Source organism: Pieris napi, chromosome 5 (assembly GCF_905475465.1).
Source record: "Pieris napi chromosome 5, ilPieNapi1.2, whole genome shotgun sequence".
In the NCBI taxonomy this organism is placed as follows: Eukaryota; Metazoa; Arthropoda; class Insecta; order Lepidoptera; family Pieridae; genus Pieris; species Pieris napi.
Genome location: NC_062238.1, coordinates 3,350,925 through 3,373,030, shown reverse-complemented (window position 1 = coordinate 3,373,030; position 22,106 = coordinate 3,350,925). Strand labels below are relative to the sequence as shown.

At 33.7% G+C, this 22,106-nt stretch overlaps 1 protein-coding gene across 7 annotated transcripts in view; it reads left to right on the top strand.

Annotated features, from left to right (window-relative positions):
- Positions 1-22,084, top strand: part of LOC125049848 (sex determination protein fruitless-like) — a 64,646-nt gene extending 42,562 nt beyond the window's left edge. Inside the window, exons 4-11 of one of the 7 annotated variants that reach the window (XM_047649315.1) lie at positions 1,845-1,980; positions 4,748-4,899; positions 7,359-7,496; positions 7,739-7,840; positions 11,865-12,077; positions 13,359-13,544; positions 14,123-14,240; positions 15,255-16,219. In XM_047649315.1, coding sequence (XP_047505271.1) covers positions 4,774-4,899; positions 7,359-7,496; positions 7,739-7,840; positions 11,865-12,077; positions 13,359-13,544; positions 14,123-14,240; positions 15,255-15,571 — 1,200 coding nt within the window. In that variant the 5' untranslated portion in view covers positions 1,845-1,980; positions 4,748-4,773 and the 3' untranslated portion in view covers positions 15,572-16,219. The other 6 variants (XM_047649316.1, XM_047649319.1, XM_047649320.1 and 3 more) reach the window with 6 other exon arrangements.
- The last annotated feature ends 22 nt before the right edge of the window (positions 22,085-22,106 follow it).

Genomic DNA, 22,106 nt, shown 5'->3' with positions numbered 1-22,106 from the left:
GTTAGTATCAACGAGAAAAAAAAAGGAATGTTTTGTATTTTCTTTATCGTAAATTCAAAATTAAATTGCATATTCGTAAATTAGACAACATGGCGTCAACGTTAGGACTCGTATGAAATAGTAATTTGATAAAAAACTTTATTCAGCGTCAATATCCAAAAAGGTTCTATATTTAAATATTGACCATAATTGCAGGTTATCTTTTAAACTTGCTTAAATACGGGTTTCGTGTAAAATGTAATATTTTTTTATGACCCGTCATTATTTGTACTAACAACAAATTGTAGTTTAACACGCAGTTATCAATTACAATAATTGTTAGGTATTGACTTTATGATTAATGTTTTGTTTATTTTCAGGTTTCAATGGAGACTGCGATGCGAATAAATATTTTACACATGACACAGCTGCACATACTATACATACACTTACATCACATTTGTAATATTAATTTCATAGAGAAATAGTTACGTAACCAATGAGAATACTTGGACTAAAATGTTTAATCACAAAAAAAAAAAAAATGTGCCTTATTACCGGAGAAATTAATAAATTAAAAATTTGACATGTGATAGTAAATGCAATGTAATTGGAATACAGTATACTTATTTATACAAAGTATTTTAATTATTAAATCAGAACGAAAATATAAACCAAGAAAGAAACAACGGAAAAACGGACTTCAAAAATCCCGAAAAAGGTTTACAATTTAATTACAAGTTTACATATAGTGCAGTTTTCTTTCAGCCAGTCTCAATACTTCATATAGGCGTCATAATCCGCACTAGTTCTCGGCTTTCGACTGTGAATCAAGGCTTAGACCGTGTACCGTCGACCGTATCTCAAATAAATCTTTAGCCGCAATCAAATATTGCTCATCGTCAAATACATTATGTTTAGGGAATAAATAATAACCTAACCTGAACCAAATTCACTAATCGTAGATTTGATTGTGGGCTAGATGTGATGGTTTAACTAAAAACAATAAATTTGTATTGATCCTTCACTATAATTTCATTAGATGACTTTAACTAAAAACACAATACAATATGAATTCCCCGATACAAAAAAAAACACAAAGTCACCTCTAACTGTTGCCTAATTTCGTTTTTATTCAATTATGGCGAATATTATTGAGCCAAAACATATTTTTTAAATACTGTATATTTTACGAGTTATTCAAATAAAAAGCACCTCTCATCTCACGCGAACTCAGGCATACGTTTGTTTCACTAGTCACTAGAGTGGGCGAAGGGAGACGCGCGGGTGAAACTATGAATTTTGCTAGCCTAATGCGCGCTCTTGATTAAGGTACTCGTATTAGATATAGGTTTTATTTAATGGTACTGAGTTTTGAGCTTAGAAAAAGTTTGAACCTGACGTAAGAAACAGGTCAGCTGATATTAAATACGTCGTGATACTGTTTCTACTAATTAATTAAACAATATTATTTTTCTTAATTGGCGCCGACAGATAATAATCATATTTCTTTTTGACATCCGTTATAATCATTGTTATTGAATTATTCGATGGACATATTATCACATTCCTACAAAATATAGACCTACTACTTAGATTTTTTGTAATATATTTAATTTTTACTCTTTGTTAAATAACGTTAAATAACGGAGACATTATTTTGATTAAATAAGTAGCTTGTATTATTTTTTATCATTTACACAGTTCGAAATATATTGAATTTGACATGTTTTCAATTAAAGTTAAACATATACAATATATTCTTCATTCATAACTTCTACAGATAACAAAATACTTGAACACATCTTAATCTACACAAATGTTATTAAATGTATGCTGTGCGCAATGTATCTTTTATTTTCTAGCTTTAGTACTCAAGAGTGAAGACCCGGGAAGAATGAAGAAAATGAAACTTCAAAATACGCTTTCCAAGACCAACCACTTAATTATGTTGCGCCTGCGTTGCATTTGCGAATGTTTCTTAATCTCAACTCCAAATTGGTAAGTTAATAGTATAATAATTTTATTTTTACTGGTTCTAACATTTCTTGGCCGTAAATAGTTTTTAATTCTCTTGCTCTTCTTTCTCTTTGTCTTTTTGGAAAGGAACTTCCTTCTATACATAGGTGTAGTTTTCGTCAGTTACTGTTACTAAGCTGATTATCCATACGACCTTGCAATCTAAGTTGAAGTCAAAAACCTTTTAATTTGAAACATTCTGTCACCGCGTGCCCTGGAGTCGTGATGAACGCAAGTCGCATATTTCCAGCATAATTTACATAGAGATAGATTGGTGTCCCGCGGGCCGAGCACCCGTTGAATTCCTATTGTTTAGATTGGAAAACTAAGTGCATCGAAACGACTTTCCTCTCACGTCATTATTAGATTGCAGGTATCACAGATAATACATGCAGATAATGTCATGACAGAATTGTGTGCATATTGTCTATTCGTATTTGAATTAGGAACGTATCAACCACAAAGGGAATTTAATAATTGATTAAATGAACATTGCCCATTACGGGGACAATCGAAATCGTTGAGGCTAGATGTCGATGGGGTTGAGAACGAATCGATTTCCTAATAGCAGTGTGTGCCGACCCGGCCCGTCGAGATTGACTCATTTGCACTGCATTACATTACCGAGTGACACGATACACCACTCTCATTCCCTTGATGAACTTATTGCATTTAAGCGATAAAAATCTCTACAATTTCTTTATAAGATGAAAGTGGTATCTAATTTAGCAACGGTACATTATTAAACGAATGTGGCTTATAACACATGTTTGTGTAAATAATCGTATTTCACTTACGCGGCAAAAAAAAGTAGTACGTACCTATTGATTAGTTGCTTGTTTTCGGATTCTATAAAGGACTAGAAGGCCAGATGCTGATTTATTGCCTAGTTCATTGCCCCGTAATTATGAGGTCACCAATCTGGTTTCTATGTCCAAACAGCCGCCGAAATTATTATTTAATTTTACCTATAATTTCATCGAAAACTTATGAAAAATTCTAAATCTAGTCAATTTAAAGAAATGTCTTAAAGTGCCCGTTACTTGTTTATTTTTTTATTATACGATGAAACAAATATTTACAAAAGTAATAAAAGTTTGCTTAATGATGGTATCATGTTTTATAAAAAACATATTGTTTACAATAAACCATAATAAATTAACACAAATTACTTTTTAAAGTAGGCAAATTTATAAATAAAATATAAAAATGGTAATTAATACTTTGAAGATTCTCCGTACATGAGGCGCCATCTATCTAAACTGTCCAAAAATAAAACAAAAGTATGTAGTCTGTGTACTAGAAACATTTAGTCTTGTTGCGTATAGATGGCGTTGAGTACTAACAACTAGATCGGATCAACTCGAGAGATGTGCAAATCTTTCGCGATAACAAAAATGTCAAGGCCACAACACTAGGCAATCTAACCTATAATAAATTGTTTTAATACGTAATTTAAATGTTTTTTAATGTAAGTTTAGTGTGATTCATTTTAATGTTACTAATCAGAAACTAATATTTTTACAACATATTCAGATCTTTAGTGTCAAATTTGTTTTGATTTTATGCACATCAAACATAACCTATATTTTAATCTGTCGGCTATCGTCAAGGTAAACGCATTCACACGTTGCAAATATCCTGTAGCACACGACTTTCATCAAATAGTTGATTAAAAATTCTAAATACCTACTAATAAAGATATAGTTAAGTTTTATGCCATTAATTAAATTGTTTAAAATTTGTGCAAAATTTAAATTTACCGCGTCATAGTTACGTATGAAGTTCGCTTTGCGAATAGTGGCCGATTATGATGTGAAAGATATTCCGAAGGCCGTGAGGTGCCGTGAGTGAACACGGAAATCGAGATGTGTGTGTGGTCAAAAAGACAGTGCAAGGTAGGGGTCGGGTGGCGTTTGTGATGGCAAAATTTTTGCAAATGGTGAGTTAGGAAATATTGACTTAGTGTGTTTAGCAGTTGTTTTCGACTCGTGTTAGTGCATTAATTGTGTGTTATAAAAATTTTCGTTGCTGTTTGTTCATATTTTTAAGATCTAAGATACGGGATCGACAAATGGCGCTACTAATAGTCAAAAGTTGACACAACTACGCGATCAGAAGTCCCGTTCGTCCTTCCGTCATCAATTTTCAGGCACGCGGAGTGTTTAGTGACAATATTATTAGTGGTGCTTCGAGGAATTTCTGAAACCAGCTTCAAAGTTATCAATTGGCCCATCCAGCTTGGCGAAAATAACGGTGTCAGCATGTTGCGATTTTTTTGGCTAATGGTACTACTACTTTCGTAAACTCGTTTTATAGACAGCTAGAGGTTTTAGCGTCCTGTAGGGTCGGTGGCCCCGCAGCCAGCATTGGAAGCTAAATTACATAATGTATGGGTCTCGGTTAGTGCATGCAACAAGTAGATATGTGTCGGCGCTCGGCGGTCTAACTGTCAATGTGGAGTACAGTAAGTTCGCTGCCCGCGGCCCCTATTAATTCGAGCCGCTGATGTCACTTATCTCTCGCTCCACTATCTAGGCCCTATGGCCGCCAATTTTTGCTTAATGACTACAGTGCAAATTTGATAACCAACATAGGTACGTGCCTAGTTATTTAGATCTCGTAACATATCTAACAGCTAGCTGGCTTCAGTTCTGTGAAGGTTTGGGGCTCTACTTAATTTTGGCATTTGCGATTGGTGTATCAGATGAGAGTAATGTTTAGTTGCTAATATATACATTTTTTGCAGCACGGTCACTGACATTAGCACCAACAATGGACCAGCAATTTTGTTTGCGCTGGAACAATCACCCAAACAACCTCACTGATGTCCTAGCAAGCCTTTTACAGAGAGAAGCACTATGTGATGTCACACTGGCATGTGATGGTGAAACAGTCAAGGTAATATTCTAATCTATAAAAACATATTTTGTTACACTAATCCTAAACTTCTTGGCTACAATAGTTTAAAATTATATTAATCAATTAGTAGATAATTGAAATACTGTTATAATATGTCATTTGTTTACAATCATTATGTCATAACAAATTGCATTCAATAGTAAACAAACATTGATTAATGTTGTTAACATATTTTTACTACTACTTATTAAATAAAGAATAAGATAAAATATTTTCATGACTGCTTTTGTAATAAACATTTTTTATTTACTTCTAATATATTTGATTGTATAGTAACAATTTTGCAATAAAGTATCAAAATAAAGAAATCACCGAAATTCCAGTCAAGGCAGACTACGTTGTAGATTTAAATATTTGCTAATTGTACAAGGTTATTCTTACAAGATTGTATTCTAGCTACCACATCAAAACTACTAGCTTCCTGGCAGATAAAATTTTTCATGAATGATATGTAAGATCATTTCTTAAACTCATTTATAAGGAAAGTTTATGCTAATAAAATGCAATTTGTTTTGTAGGTCATCAGTGAATAGTTATAGGAGTCTGCGAAAGACTTGCATGTTTTTACTTTCTAATTTTTAATGCCACATGTTTGGCAAGTTTTAGGGTCTAGAGCTATAAATTGATGTAAAGTCATCTAAGATAAATTGAGCCCCAATTAGAAGGCAACATGTCTTAACTTTCTCTGTATGATACATGTATTTTCTAAATGCTTGATTGTAATAAGCAGTTTCCTAATAAATAGGAAAATAATTTGAGAAAATATTTTTGTTTCCTTCTCTGTAAACTAAGACACTTGGCAGTCATTTCTTTTTCTATATTTACAAATGACTAAGTTTAACATGTAATGTTGTGTACAAGAATGTTATACTTTTTGAGAGGAAATTAAGATACTACTAGTGAATACATTAAAAAAAAATTCAAACAAGCAGTTCAAGAAGCCTCTGTGATTTAGTGGTTAACAAACTTGGCATATACAAATCCTAGGTTTGATTCCTGCTGAATAGTAATTATTTGTGGTTGGCAAACTGAAGGATGATCACCCACTTGTCTTAGAACATAATGAATAACGCAATAATATATCATGCCCCATTATACCCAAGGTTATTTGTATTCAATTTTAAATAACAAAACCTTGAATAATAGATGTGCAAGTGACAAGGACAAAACTTAGTGTTTCTAGATTATCATTCATTGTATGCTGAAATACTATGCCTCATTAATAATTTTTTGTAAAAAAAATGAAATAGGTATATTTAAATATACTTCCTAAACTTACCTAATTATAATATGAATGTGTGCAAAAGGAATATTTTAAGAGACAAGGTCTCCATAATGTTCTTAACAGAAAAGACCTTCATATTCATGCATAGTTTGTCTTAATTTTTGTTTGTTTATGCTGTATTAATATACTGACAATTGGCCGAGGCTGATTCCAAAATTTAAATGATTTTAAGTATATAAACTGGTAACATTTTCCTAAATAGTGAAAAAAAACATTTTAACACTGCCAGAGATTGACATCCAAAATTTTTTATAAACTAATCATTTTTAAGGCTTCATTTATCAACTTAAAATACTATTATAAACGTACCTATAATAGAAGTAAGTCATTTGGTAAGGTAGTATTATTCTGGTAGGTTTAGTCACATAATATTAAAAGATAAATAATAAAAAAGTATTTTTTATTTTGTAGCTGTAGCTTACAATTATAATAATTATAATATATACTATTTCTGTATGCTAGAAATAACTTCATACTTAATCAAAATTTAGGATGTATTAAGGCCGCATTGGAGATATTTGTTTCCACATATTTAAAAACTTTCAAAACAAGGATTAAATACATAATATTAAACACTTCACGGAACTCGTCGATGTGGTGATATACTATAATTTTAATCAATTATATACACTATTGAGGAATAAAACAAAGAAATCTTAAATTTTTAAGCATGTTCTAAAACGAGTAAATATAATAATAATTTATTGCTTTCCGGATCTCTAGGTAGGTAGGAAGCTAGCGTTTGTGCTTGCGCATGCGCAGCTTTACGGAAACCAATTATAATTAATGGAGACATAGGTCCTAGTACAATTTAAGGTTTTAAAGCAACAATAATGACTTGATTACTGGCAATGATCGTTGGCAATGGTCTCGTTCCGTAACCGACCGATAAGCATGTGAAAAAATCCTACTTCTATTCAATTATACTATTATTGTTTCGACGGGAATCGAAAACTGTATCATGTAAAATTAAGTGATATCCAATTTGTATCACAGAGTATTAATATTTATGCTGACTACAGCGGAAGATCTACGTCTTCACCGATTTTTTTAACTAACTGATCATCATTTATTTTATGATTTAATTCGTTTCTGTTTCATTTGAGACAATATTTTTAGGTACTAGTATTAATATGTTCCAATTTTGTTCTAGGCACACCAGACGATACTCTCAGCATGCTCCCCCTATTTCGAAAGTATATTCATGCAAAACTCACATCCGCATCCAATTATATTCCTAAAAGATGTGAAATTCTCAGAAATAAAGTCATTACTGGACTTCATGTACAAGGTAACTGTTTCTACTTATAATTACAAAGTTTCATTCAACTTTCAGCTATGTATAATAGTAATTATATGGGCTTTCTGTTAGTTCTTCGTATATAAATAAATCGATTACAATTCAATTTCTTCATTTTTAAATTTGTTCAATGCATTTATTTAGATTGTACTATAAATGACGAATCTGTATGAAATTTAATTAGTTTACAAATAAGTTTCTTATTTGTAAGTTAATATTTTGTTTTGTTCCAGGGAGAGGTAAATGTTGGCCAAAATATGCTACCGATGTTCCTAAAGACTGCAGAAAGCTTACAAGTACGGGGCTTAACAGAAAATAATACATTACACCCTAAGGTAAGTTACACATTTATAAACTTCTTTTGACGGTCTCAATTTTTTTTCTATTAACAAACGAACGGTGTACATTGGGATTTGGAATTCTTTATTTAATTTTCTTTAATCTAAATTAAATAATGCTTAATAATTGTTTGGTAAATTTTGAAGTTTTTAAGGCCATAAACAACCTTAAACAATCTTAAAAAAAATTGTTTGATTTGCTTATGGTTTTGACAGATTCTTGAACGGCATTTGATTTCTGCACGATGACAGATTTAATGACGTCATAATCGGCGTTTAGGCGCGAAAACTTTTTGATTGTTCACTTAACTCTTATAACCTTTTTAAAGCCAGAATTCTTTTGATTTTTATACAATTTGTCTTACTATTTGGTCATAAACTTTTGTACGTAATTAAAAAGGGCGTAGGAGACAAACACAAAGACACATTATTTTGAACAGAATTTATTAGCATAACTAAGAGAAATAAGCCACGACGAATCGAACATGTTTAAGTATTGTATGTAGCGCCTTTGTCTATTTGTCAAATTGATAGGACGAGGTTTCTAATTTTTTTGCCTTGGTACAGCCGTTAACAAAAGTGTTTGTCCTGTACAAAATGCTAATTTTTTTTTACAAGGACTTTTCCGTATAACCCGTGATTTCGTCATTGAAATAAACTGTAATAATGTTATTATCTTCCCTCTAAAAAGTGTTTGTTTAGTTAAATACAATCCATTCATTTGCATCGGCTGTAGCTTAAAAATATAACTGTTCAGCGTAATTGTATGTTATAATTGTAAATAAATTAGTTGGACACGTTGACAAAAGCCATGAAGAATGAAATAGTTTCAGTACAAATATAAATAATATTTTCAAGGGCTAGCTAAGGTGTACTAGATACTAGCTTTTCCTAATTCTGCCAAAGAAACATTTGAGTTATACACACATTAAATATATAATAATTGTTTTTTATGAAAATTATTAAATTCGTGAAATTAATGTTAAATTTTTATTATATTTTTAAATTTTAATGTGAAATTATGGATTTACTTTCCACGCGAGTGTACGTAAATTTGCAGAATAGTGCGTGCCAGACAGACGAGTCTGGCACGCTGGCGTTGTTTCGTAGGTACAGTGGCCTTGAAGATTTGGTGAGAGCACAATGACCCTTATACGAATTTATTGCTACAGTTTGTAGTTAAATATTTTAATAGCGTTCGGCCTATTTTGAATAGTAAATCGCTTTTCTATACTTAAATATTTATTTGTCACATGTGATTATTCAAAACAAATATCAGATATTAATGTAGAGTTTTGTAAATGTTTACCGTTATAAATCGCCACTGCCAATTATCAAATCAAGGGCGTAGAACGGTCTAGAAGAAATGGCACGAAACTCCGCTACGCTCGCCTATTTTGTTTTAATCAATGCTTGTAAGGAAATGCAACCATTTTGCTGCACATGACATGGGATGAGTTATTATTTATTACAAAACATGATGTTAGGTTAGTCGAAGTACTAAACATCGTTTACTCTAATTAACAAGAGTTTACTATGAGGAATATTTATATATAAATATAAATAATATATTCACTATATCGTTTTATTTTAGTGGTGTCTGGTGACAGATAACAAATGTTTTTTGCGCATTTTAGAAAGTCGAGAGACGTTAGAATACTCTCAAATACATACAATATGTTACCCATGTTATTAAGCACGGCCCGCGTGGTATTTTTTTTTTTTTAATTTAAAAAATACCGTTGTACGTTGGATAATAAACCTTGCCAAAATGCATTGCGACCTTTCAACACTTAAATGAAACCATAATGGATTATAGACTGCAACTTTCCTAGGAGGAATATCTATTAGTGATAAATCCAGTAGTTTTTTATTAAATCGCGTACATAAAGACACATGCGATCGGGGACTTCACAATCTTCCAATAGAATGTCGGGTCAATAACAGTTATACCTGATCGATATAAAAAAACTATAATTTATGGTAGATAGCTTTCAAGCAGATAGTATGCAAAGTATATGCATAAACACGTGCATTTTACTACAGACTCGTTTGTGGACCGGTTCAAGTGACTGTCGTATTTGATGTCGCTAAAATTCGCGCTTTCTTGTATTAATTAGGATAAGAGCAGAGATAATGTTTCTATATGGTTTACATGGTATATTGACTGCCCCAATCGATTAAGATATTAAACTTAATTGTACCCGATTATAGAATTCGTCTGTGCTCATATTTAGGTACGAACCATGCTCTAAATAAATTTTTAATCTATATAATAAGCAGTACGTGAGCCTCGACTTTCTAGATTATCTCTTTCGAAGGAAATAAGCAAATTAGGAGTTTTTTAATCAAAAACGCACACACACATTGCACATACCCACACACCTCAACAAGCAAATTATTAGTATATTGTCGTTAGTACATAACGTTCGTCGTGTATATGGTGTAATGTGTATCTATTATTATAAAAAAGTTAAAAATAATATTTTAAACTTCAAGTTGAGCCTCTTGAGACAGCGTCGTCTAATTTTGTCGCTGATGATTTGGTTTTACTGATGGTTATGTAGTGCCGGTACGATCACGATACCGAGTTTTTCTATGTAATTTTTATCTCAATACCAACTGAGAGTTGAGGGTAGGTAGAGTTGCCTGCCTGATGCGGGTCAGAATAAACTTGGCCCGCTATAATAGACCCATTGGCGCTTCGACCCTTAATGAGTCTTGGCCTCAGAAGACAGCATCTGTTTGCTTGATATTCTTCTTTATTTGACACATCTCGTCCGTTTTTAAGACGTTCCATTTATAGGTAGAAAAATCTGCCAGGTTATTAATTCAGAGATTTTGCGCTAAGTATGTCAAAATTCAATCTAAAAAAATTGACAGGAGTTAGAGACATAAGACAAATAATCAGTAGCCTAGCGTTACTGAATCAATGCGCAAGCAAATAGTGTTTTGAAAACACGCGGGGTTATAAAACATAGATTATAGTTAAATAATTTGTTTCGATTTTATTTCTATATGAAAATAATTTACTTTTAATTCAGTTACCATAGAAAATAATACTTATAATAACTTAAACTTAGTAGTTTTGTAATTGGTACGAATAAGTATGATCTAAGATTCGTGTATTGCAATAAACCTTGTCTTAATATTTATACGAAATCGTCTCTAATTCTTGCCTAATGCAAAAATATTTAAAATTTGCCATTTAACACAACCGGACCTTCTTAGGAATTAATTCGTTTGCCCTTGATAAATATTATGAAACGATTTGAGTGTACACTTTTTTAGGAAAATATCTATTTATTAATGTTTAGTTTGTCACAGATAAGTAAAAATATTTATATTTTTTTATTTATAATATAAATGAAGCTAAACTGTTGAAGATCGAAAACATAAAACGTTGATAATGTTCGTGTATAACAATTTAATCTTTTCCCGTTTTAGAAAAAGCTCTAAATTACACCTAAGCCAGTAATGAAGTTATTGCCGTTTTAAATCAAAGTATGTTTAAAATCCGTTATGTGTATTAAACAAGCGGTCGTAGTTACAGCTTAGCGTAAAGAACGTAGATTTCGTGATGCCGGCGCAAGATGCATTTGTGCCGTTACCGCTCGCATCGTTCAAAATACCGTATATTGCTCGTACATGTTTTTCTTGTATCCTTTTTTATTGCCCTTAACGGTATGCAAACATCATATAGAAATGAATATAACACAATATTTCGTACTTCATTTGTTTAATAAGTATATTGAGATATATTTTGGACTATTACACGCGTGACTGCGTTCGCGTTCGGATTGAAAAGCGTAGTCTAAACGTATTGTAGTACATGTAGGAACCTATTCTATTAATCGAATCGAAATCTAAAATCGAAGCGAAATCCGCTATAAGCCATTGAATTTCAGCTCAGTATGATTTTTCTTTTCTAGAATTGAGCTTGGCCAAACGTTAACGTATTTAGCTAAAAAAAGGAACAAGGTTTCAAATAAAATGTACACCAAACAACTCATATTTATAGACGGAAGAGCGGTCAACGCCATCCGTGAGTGCGGAGAACCTGTCATCACGTGGGGACTTCGCCACTCCGCCAGTTGCGCATGCGGCGGGGGCTCCGCTGACGCCTCTTGGGGCTCCGCAGCCCGCGCTCCACGCGCCCCATGCCGAAAAGAGACGGAGGAAGAACTCCACTGTGCCAAGAGAAGATATCGATTTATCTTATCGTCCATACGAAGTAAGTGGTTAATGACAAGAATTTCACGACCACGATGTATTTGTTTTTTTAGTTCCGGTACCTTCCAGATATGTTTCTATCTGCTACATTGTATACACAAATAAAAATATGTTTCTTCCATATAAATTATAGGGCAATTTTAAAAGGAAATTTATTGAGATTTAAATTCGAAATTCGAAAATTACGAGTTATATAGAACATTTGCTTTTGACAGTTTCCCATTTCAAAATCCATTAAAAACGACCGTTAAACTCGTTCTGAAATTAAGTAAACAACTAATAGAATTGGAATAACACATTTGCATTTTGCAATCCATATTTTAGATAACATTTCCACTTTGGTTTTAATATGTAAAATAAATCTCTCAGTTTTTTATTGAGCGAAGGTACACGCTAGATGCGGATGTAACTGGTTTTTACATAGCATAACAGTATCGAGAAAAGTACCTAACTGTATGTTCTATTTAAAATCTAGGATCAGAAATAGACTCGTACAACATTGTATTACAATATTTCGTAGAATTTTACGTAGTCTTAATTCAACATTAAAATAAATTAGGATGGCATTTTTAACGTCATTATCTTACGTAACACACATTATCTTTCTTCTCTTCTTTCTTCTTCTCTTTAAAAACATGATATTTCTCAAAACGATAACACAAATTAGGCTATTATATACAAAGAAACTGTTTTATTAAAGCTCTTATATAAACCCAAATAAAAGATACATTGAGTGTATAGCGGCCTAATTTAATTGCTGTAATTTTAGAACGGATTTAGGTCGTTTAGCTTTTGTTTTTATGAAATGTGAGTAACAAATTCCTTGCTAAAATGCACATTACGTCACAAAGCCGTTTTTAAAGAATCACGCATTAGATTCGCCCTTATACATGTCTCTATATCGTTTCATAACATAATATCGTTTTATAACATTGCACTCGAAGAAACAAGCTTTGGTGTAAGTCACGCGTGACTAAATAAGCTTTTTGCATCCGGCGCGTTGTCCATAACGTCCATAGTTAGCGTAGATTATTTTATGTAGCGGGTAAATAGGCACCCTATAAGGTCCTATCTCCGCTTAGCATCAGCTGAATTCGCGATAATTTATTGCATTTAATTTACGAGAAGTAGACAGACCGTTGTCGAGTTCTCTAAAAAAAATCTCTCTTATATGGATGTCTAAACGAGATGTAAGCATGTTACAAAATTTGAGGTTATGATTTCGCTCCAAGGCGCGCAGTCTTTTCCTTTACAAGGCCTTACAATTTCTGCCTGTGTCAAGGGTCAAGTGAAGAACAGCAAAGGCTCAACGGGCAGTGGCTCGGAGCCTTCGACGCCGCCGCCCGCCCACGCGTTGCACGGACGCGCGGCAAGATCGCCCGCCCACACGCCCCTCGTCAAACAAGAGCCGGATTCGCCCTACCATCACACGATGCACCCCCCAAACTACGACCAGACTCATCTGCCGGTAAGATGCGGACTTGCTTCTGGTTACACGTATTACAAAACTTGTCTTGCAGATCCATTTCTAACTGTATAATAATTATTAATTTAAATTATATTGCATAATTTCCGATTGGATATAGTTGACCTATTTAATCCTGTGTGTTTAAGTAAAGATTAATGAGCTTGTCTGAAATTAGATTCAGTGTTGGTGATTTATAAAGTACAAAACTGACTTAATTAGTAAATTAATAACCTTAATATGTCAATTCAAGAACTGCCAAATCAAATATGAATAAATAATTATTTAAATCAGTCGTCTGTAATTTCAGCTTTATTTAAATATTAATGTGTATGTTTAAAAATTCTAGTTAAGTATACCTTTATTTAAAAAAATACGTGATAATTGGATCGTCGTTTTTTAATTTCATAATTACTTATGTTTTATAAATATATTATGCAATATACATACGTATTATTTAAATGTCTAATTGAATTTTTCGTGAAATTTGTCAATACATTTTAAAATTTACCATGGTAAAATGCAGTAAAGGTATCTTTATAATTCACAAGCGGCTTAATGGTTGCCATAAAACATTCCAGACAATGGAACGCATAAACGAGATGGCTATGGTGCTCACTCCACACCAACTCGCGAATGAATGCAACGACACAGAGCAGATCATGCCGCCTCACCCTGACCAAACAGACACCATTGATGGTAAGTGCATCTACCGAAGCACGTTTACTAAGAGAACATACCTTTTTGTCCTGTAGCTTTGTGCTGTCTTTATGGTTCTAAATCATTATATACTTCTAGTAATTGCTAAGGAAATATCATGTGCAGTTTTATATTCCACTATCCTAAGTTTTTGGCAAGTAAAACCTCCAATTACCCACTTAATCATTTTAAATTAAATGTATAATAAATATGTTTTATATAAAAAAAAAATTAGTCAGTCTAAAGAGATCTTATAAATCTTACGAGAAATAAAAATAAATAAAATAATTTTGGAATGAACTAACATGCATAATTCTCATCTATATTTCATAATTTATTACCGGAAAAAATAAATAATAAATCTTGGAAAGAATAATAGCTAATTAGTTAATTTAAATATTTTAAATACGCTGCTTAATAAACACAATATCAATATCCCTTGAAATAGACAGTACAAAGCTAAATGAATTACCATCAAAGTCAAAATAATTATGTATATTGAAGTAAACGAGCTTGTTTGGTGGTCGATAAATGTAGAATTGAAATGAGATCGCTCCGTTATAACGTTCCGTTTATCGCTTTATTACTTGACCGTCATTTGCAATACGGAACGTCCAATAACGAAGATATCTCGCTTATTATGATTTTTATTTGCATTAATTTATAAATGATTAGGAATTCGTCCTAAACATTTGTAATCGCATGTTCTGCCTTCGCATGATTTGCCATTGCTTACTAATTTGCACTAACCATACTAAGCGCTTTTTAATTTCATTTCTTTCGCTTTTTTTAACAATTGAAGAAATCGGTGTGAATATTCATATCGATTGTCGATTTGGCGCCCCCGAGGGACGTAGGTCGTAATTCACGAGACAAAGCGTTTTCTGCATGTAGATAGGTTTAGGGAAGTGAGTTGAAACGTTTGGAGTGCCTTGTAGAAGCCTATCCGTAGGCTGAAGTGCTAGCATGCTATACAGTTACTATGCAGCAGTCAAGCACCGTAATATCTTGCAGGTGAAAGCTATGGCGACGAAAACTATAAACCACGTGACGCGTTCGCCCAGAACGCGACAAATATAGAGAATATCGTGAAGTCGTTTAAAATTGCAATGAATCACAAATCATATAATATGCCGATGTCGTGCAAAGTATGCGGTAAACGTGTCACAAATATAAAGAAACATATGAAATCTCACAATCCCGAAAAGCACAAGTGCCCTTTGTGTCCCATCATACTGACGCGGGCTGATAATCTCAAACGACATCTCCGTATGAAACACTGTTCTGTTCTAGGTTCGAATAATATTGCCAATATACAGACCAATAGTTGATAGGAATAATTTCTTAGGTAGGCAGTTACCATTGTGGGAAACCAAAAATTTAACTTTCTAACCTTCGGCTTGTTTGGTACTAATCGAGTCCTTCGTCAGCCTTAAACTTAATTATAATTATTAGATGTAAGGTGTGGTTTGTTTTAGCAAAATTTATCTCTCTCATGTACTAACCAATTAATTGTACATAGGTTTTCACGTGACTAACTTATTCGCTTTAATACTAATATTCATCATGCCAAATAAAGCGATAATTTCCTTGAATTCCAAAGTTTCTAAACCAATGTTAATTATGTAACTTAGAATTAATTATTGTATGTGATACTTACAGTACAAACTCAACGTGTTAAAGAGGGTCTGATATCATTCGAGTAAGATTTTTTGGGTTTTGAATATTTTATTGATTTTTAATTTTTAATTGAATATACATAATGAAATCTGGCCCCCTAGTATTAATCATGATGATCTCTCTCTGTTCCTCGTAGTGATTGTAACAAAGACACCTATATTTCGGTTGTGTCAAAGACTGATTTTGCTTTTGTATTCAGGTACCTTTTAATATTAATTTATTATCATTACTTTACGATTTGTTTGTATGTAAGACAATCGTTAATGTGTGTTCGTTGCAAATATATCTCTTTATTTATATCTTTTCTTTTCATTTTCATCCTTATTTCCATGCTTTTATTTGTTTTGATAGCAGATCTATCGAGAGCTGCCTTGTGTACTCAGCTTGGTGACAGCTACTAATAATGTTTCATAATTAACAATTATCACAGACAATTAAACACCATTTCTTCAGCATTATCGGTTCATTTCTGCATGAATCTATTGAAAATCTTGAATAATTTCTAAACAATAACTGCTAAGTACAGCTAAATATTTGAATCTCTTACTACAAATAAACTGCTTCATAGCGCTAGGAGAATCATAGCATAGCTCTAACAAAATACTCTTAACGCTTTCATATAGTGCTAATTTTGTTATATTTTTAAGTATATTTCCATTTCACTAGTTCATTTACAGTAGAATTTAAACGGAAATCATTTTGATATATGTAAATTTTACTCCCTAAATTCTACTGTATTTCTTATAACGTGTTTAACATATAAATAATGTTATAAATTAAATATCCGCTCCCCTTAAAGTGCGGCAGGGCCAACACAAAAGTCGAATATCGTATAAAATAAAAGCGTGGCCCTGCGGCATTGGGGGCGCGGGACGCGACGGGCGTGGGTGAGCCTGAGGGGTTCGGGGTTCGGTGGAGTGACAGTCGGCTGGTTGCAGGCTCGAAGGGCTGGCACATGCGGCTCACGTTCGAGCGCGTGGCGGGCGCGCTGAACCTGCACCGCTGCAAGCTGTGCGGCAAGGTGGTGACGCACATCCGGAATCACTACCACGTGCACTTCCCGGGCCGCTTCGAGTGCCCGCTGTGCCGCGCCACGTACACGCGCTCTGACAACCTGCGCACGCACTGCAAGTTCAAGCACCCGGCCTACAACCCCGACACGCGCAAGTTCGACGCGGCGCCGGCGCCCACGCAGCCGCCGCACGCGCCGCTCTTCGCCAATCACCTCGAGGGCTCCTTCGACTGATTGTCCATGTGCTGGCTCGGCCTCGACGCTCTGTGAGCGCGCCCCGCCAGTCGGACTCTCCGCGTGTCAAACTCTTAACAGACCGTCTCGCGTTTCCTATCTAGGATTAAGCTACAGTGCTATCGCTCGTCGGCGGTGGCCTCTCGTTTTAGTATTGTCTTGGTTGTGCATTCGACTTGCCCCAGTGTGACTCTTCGCGGCGGGAACTCGATTCCTCCGCGGAATAATCTTATCGGTCGGCGTCTGCGACGCTCTGACCTATATGAGTAGTTAAGCAAATTTTTTTTCTATACCAATCGCTATACGGGAACGGGCAAAAGCAATAATATGATGTTAATTTTATTACCATATTATTTTTATATTGTATCTATATATACATCTTAAGCTATTAAGAATATACACTTATACGAGTAGCGGTTCGACCGCGAAGCGACGCTGGCTATGGACGGCCCCGGCGACACTCGCCGAACGTCTTATTATATTTATTCATTAGATAGGAAATTATGAGTTTCCTGTAGCTAATTATATTTATGTTCATATATCCTAAGGGTGGTACGGAACGACATCGGGAAAGAATATAAAGAACTGGCAAGAGATTGTGATCTGTCGTTGGTCATCGACATATAAATATTGACTGAATCTCAGTGTAGATGCATTTTTAACTCTATGAGGCCTTTGAAAGATGGAGAAATTAGGGATTTGTGATGTATTATGGATAGCGCCTAAGGAATCATACGAAAAGATTTTTTTATACTAAACTAGTTGATCTATTTACGGAGATTGTTTTTTTATACTTAGATATATTCTATTGTCTGATTTAATATAATTTTATTGTTTGTTTTTATTGATTCATCATTAATAGTAACATGAGCGGTTTATTTGCGTTGAAGCTAAGAGTTAATATTTGAGTGGAGATGTTAAGGTGTTCTATAATTTAATCGTTGGTAGGTGTTTAGTTGTACTGTACGGTGCTTGAGGTCCAAGACCTCTGTCTTACGTTAAGGTAGGCTGGATTTCGGAGGTTGCATTTAGTAACTCACGTCGGCATTCTACGATTGGGACTAACCTAGCGTTATATGTATTTCTCAATTAAGGTATAAGATTGTTACATTTTTAGCAAAACACTTTAGAGTGGTACGGTAACTGAAATGTGATAAAATGGAATGGTGCTAGAACCAAGGGTGTTACGCTACGATTCGACTCCTATTGTAATATTAATTAATGTTTTATGATTAGTTTTTTTGCGTAAATGTAAGGCATCTAGCATCCAACTGAGGTCGCATCTTGCTGGACGGGTAGAGATACGTTACACACCTAGAGATTACAGTATCACTCGAGATTTTATTCATTTTTTCAGACCTCTTCGAATTTTACTAATGCATATTATGAATTGTTCGTTAAGAGGCCCTTCGTATAAATCGATCTTTACCAAACCAAGAATGTTGATGTACCGCATCCAAATAGCCGTGATTCTCCGACGAATAATAGCTAAGTGGCGTTATTGCTGGATTAGTAGCTGTGAACATACAACTCACTTGTGCAATTTTTTAACATAGTCATAACTCGTACCTAGATTATACAATCTATTAAATATAGGGGCCCACTTGAAAATAAGCACTAAGCTCCAACGTTCCTTACGGATTTTATATATAATAACCAAAATGTTACTTCCACAAAGATTTATATTTATTTTTAAGATTATCAAAGATTTTTATATCCGTTCATATATTGTGGGCGCTTATAATTTGATAGCATTTCATACTCAGTGCAATATTACTAGTTATTTAATTACGTAACCAAACTAAATGATATTTTAAAGGTAATTAATGTCTTTTAAAGAGGATACCTACCTATTTGTATTTACATATAAGTGATCTACTCTCAATTTCTACGTCTACATAGCGAATGAAGTTTGGGTTACGGCATTGTACAGGTTTTATAGCTGGTAATATTAAGATTAGCTTGTTTGTCTCTGCCAATCGTAATAGTTGTTTAATTAATAATTTATAATCGCGCAAGTCGAATCCTATTTGGAATAGATCATAGCTATCCGGTCGGGAGTCTGCCCTTTCGTTCCGCGTTAAACGCTTCTAATCGTCAATGCATTTTTTTAAATATTTACTGTCACTCGAGACCAATTTTTTTAATATTGAATTTGCTAAAGCAAATCCATTAGTAACATAGATTAATTTAGATATTTTAGGTTAGGATACTATGATAGTGTCTGGCCAGAATATTTTGGAGTATCACATCGTTTGGCTCAGAATATATCTCCCTTTGATCTCTTTTTTCAGCTTTCAGCAAGTGTGCAACTTAATAATACGATAAACAATTAATCGAACTTAATGAAAGCTTACTTTATGCCATATGGAATTTTAAACATAAGGTTAACGAATTACTAAAATTAGTCTTATGAGAATGGTCTTATCGACCTAGTCACTGTTTTGGCCAACCTAATTGACTATTCCAATTTATATTATATTAAACTTTACCTTAATAATATCGCGAGGATGTGATCTTGTTTGAATCAATGGAGTGCAGGATTAGCTCTGGGTAATTCAGGATAGCAATGGTCTAGTTATGTTCTATTTTGTTTATTAATTTTAACGTTAGCCAATTTGTTATAGTGTCGTGTATCACAATAGTGTTATACTAATAGGAGCGGGGGCGTCAAATCTACGCAGCTCTGACGAAGTCGGGCTTGTTATATTTTTACATTCAATTTTTATGAGCGATTTGTTGTTTATAAATATTTTTGATGTCTTGGTTTGATGCCTCCATTAAAACTTTAATTTTAAATAATTTTGTTTTATGCAAGCAGTTAATGCAATTTTTATTTCACATTGTTTGATGTTATGTAATGCAATTTTAACATGTTGCAAACTCCTGCATTTATCTGTTGTATTTATTACTAATTTTTACATTAAATTGTGGTATGTTACAATTCGTGTAGTTTCAGTTGTGCGTGTCACATGTTCCATCCCATTGCGAAGTGTTATATAAGTATATACATAATATAATGGCAAATCGTTTATACACAGTTTGCCGTCATATTACAATTACGGCAATGCTTCTAGTTGTAATAAACAAATGCATGCGTTCCTAATTCGATGTCGCAACTGAAGGTATTGCTAAACTAGTCTTAAGGAATCGAGCAATAAATAGCCAAAAGTTTTCTGATCTTGTACATATTTTAATGGCAACACACTTTAAAATTATTCCTCATAAAATTACTCGTTTTATTGTATCGGCTAAGAAAAGTCCTATTTAAAGTCGCCTAAGTATTCAGCCTAGAAATAAGACTGTACGCCGTGGTGACGGGCAAGCGCGTTTATTGCAGAGCGGCCTCAGGTGCCAGCGGCGCAGTACTCGTATCACAGCATGTTCGTTGCGGCCACCGAGAGCACCGCCCTCTGGCGGTGCAAGTCTTGCGGCAAGGAGGTCTCCAACCGCTGGCATCACTTCCACTCGCACACTGCCCAGCGGTCCCTTTGCCCCTACTGCCCGGCGACCTACAGCCGTATAGACACCTTGCGCTCTCATCTGCGCCTCAAACATGCCGCGCTTCTCCTCAAACACTAAACAACCAACCGACGCCACCCGACCTCTATCTTGCTCTTTTGTTAGTGATCTGTCAATTTTGATGGCTTATTTGTTAGTTAGTGCACGTTTTCGTGCTGTTTAATGTTCTGTAGTTAAGTGTGTGTTATTAACAGGGTAATTAACGAATTGCTAATCACCAGTTTGAAGGCGCTGTGAACTTCACAGGTTGCTATGAACGAAGTAGACATAAGAATACAAGTGTTTCAAGCTGTGTTATATTTTTCGAATACTCAAAATTTACGAATGCGAGCATAATTGCGTCGAGTATGAGTTGCTATATAATTTCACAAGGGGAAAATAATTTGCAACTGAGAAATACATTTTCACGAATAAAAATGTAAATATGCAATTTTCTAAACAATTTATTAAAAATACTATGATTTGCAAAAACTATTTAAATTTTACGATATATTAAATTGTATTGTTCATCGTAAGGATCACAGACTTTATACTGTTAACATATATCTCATATGGATAACTTTTAATTAGTACTTTACCTTGGAACACATGTATTAACCATCTGATCTCTGTTATCCGGACATAATTATTGTAAATAAAATTTATTTATATACATGCAAAAATATTTAAACTTTAATTTAGATCTAAAGGATTTGCTGTATTATAGGCACGAGTTTACTAAACTTAATTTTGTACAGATGTATAATCGGTGTTTTACATGTAACTTTGAAGCATGCGAAACTATTTATTGGCTAAATATTGGGAATGAAACGCTAAGACTGAAACGGCAACAACTTGTGATTGACGTAAACTGGGGAGTTTGGTCTGTAAATATTTAGATAAATTAATCAAAATTAATGTATACTCTTTGCTCCGACATCATGTTTAATGTGCGTATCGTGTTACGGAGCAATTTTACAAAAAAATTCTTAAGAAGTTATTCCAAATTATATTTTTGTAAAACTATTATCTGCAAAAACTGCATTATATTAGGTGTTTATGTATTAGCTTATATCGGTCCAATGTCGTTCAAATTGTATAGAATAAAGTGCGTCGTGACGCGCTATCATTTGTGTATAAATCTTTCTCAGATCTCAATATTACATTCGATACATCCATATAGTCAGATTTAATCTTCTTAATACATAATAAGTGTTTAATGTTGAGTCCCAATCTAAGAATGTAGTTAACAAAGGTTTCATAGAACGGAATAGGCAACATTTTTTTCACTCTAATAATAAACAATTGTGTCAACTAAAACTCTAAGATGATGTTTCTATTCTATGTTAATGTTGCTATAATAGTTATAAGGCAACCAGCATTTTGTAAATATGTCATTAAATGTAAGAAATGGAAAGGTGTTTTCATTAAACATTTAA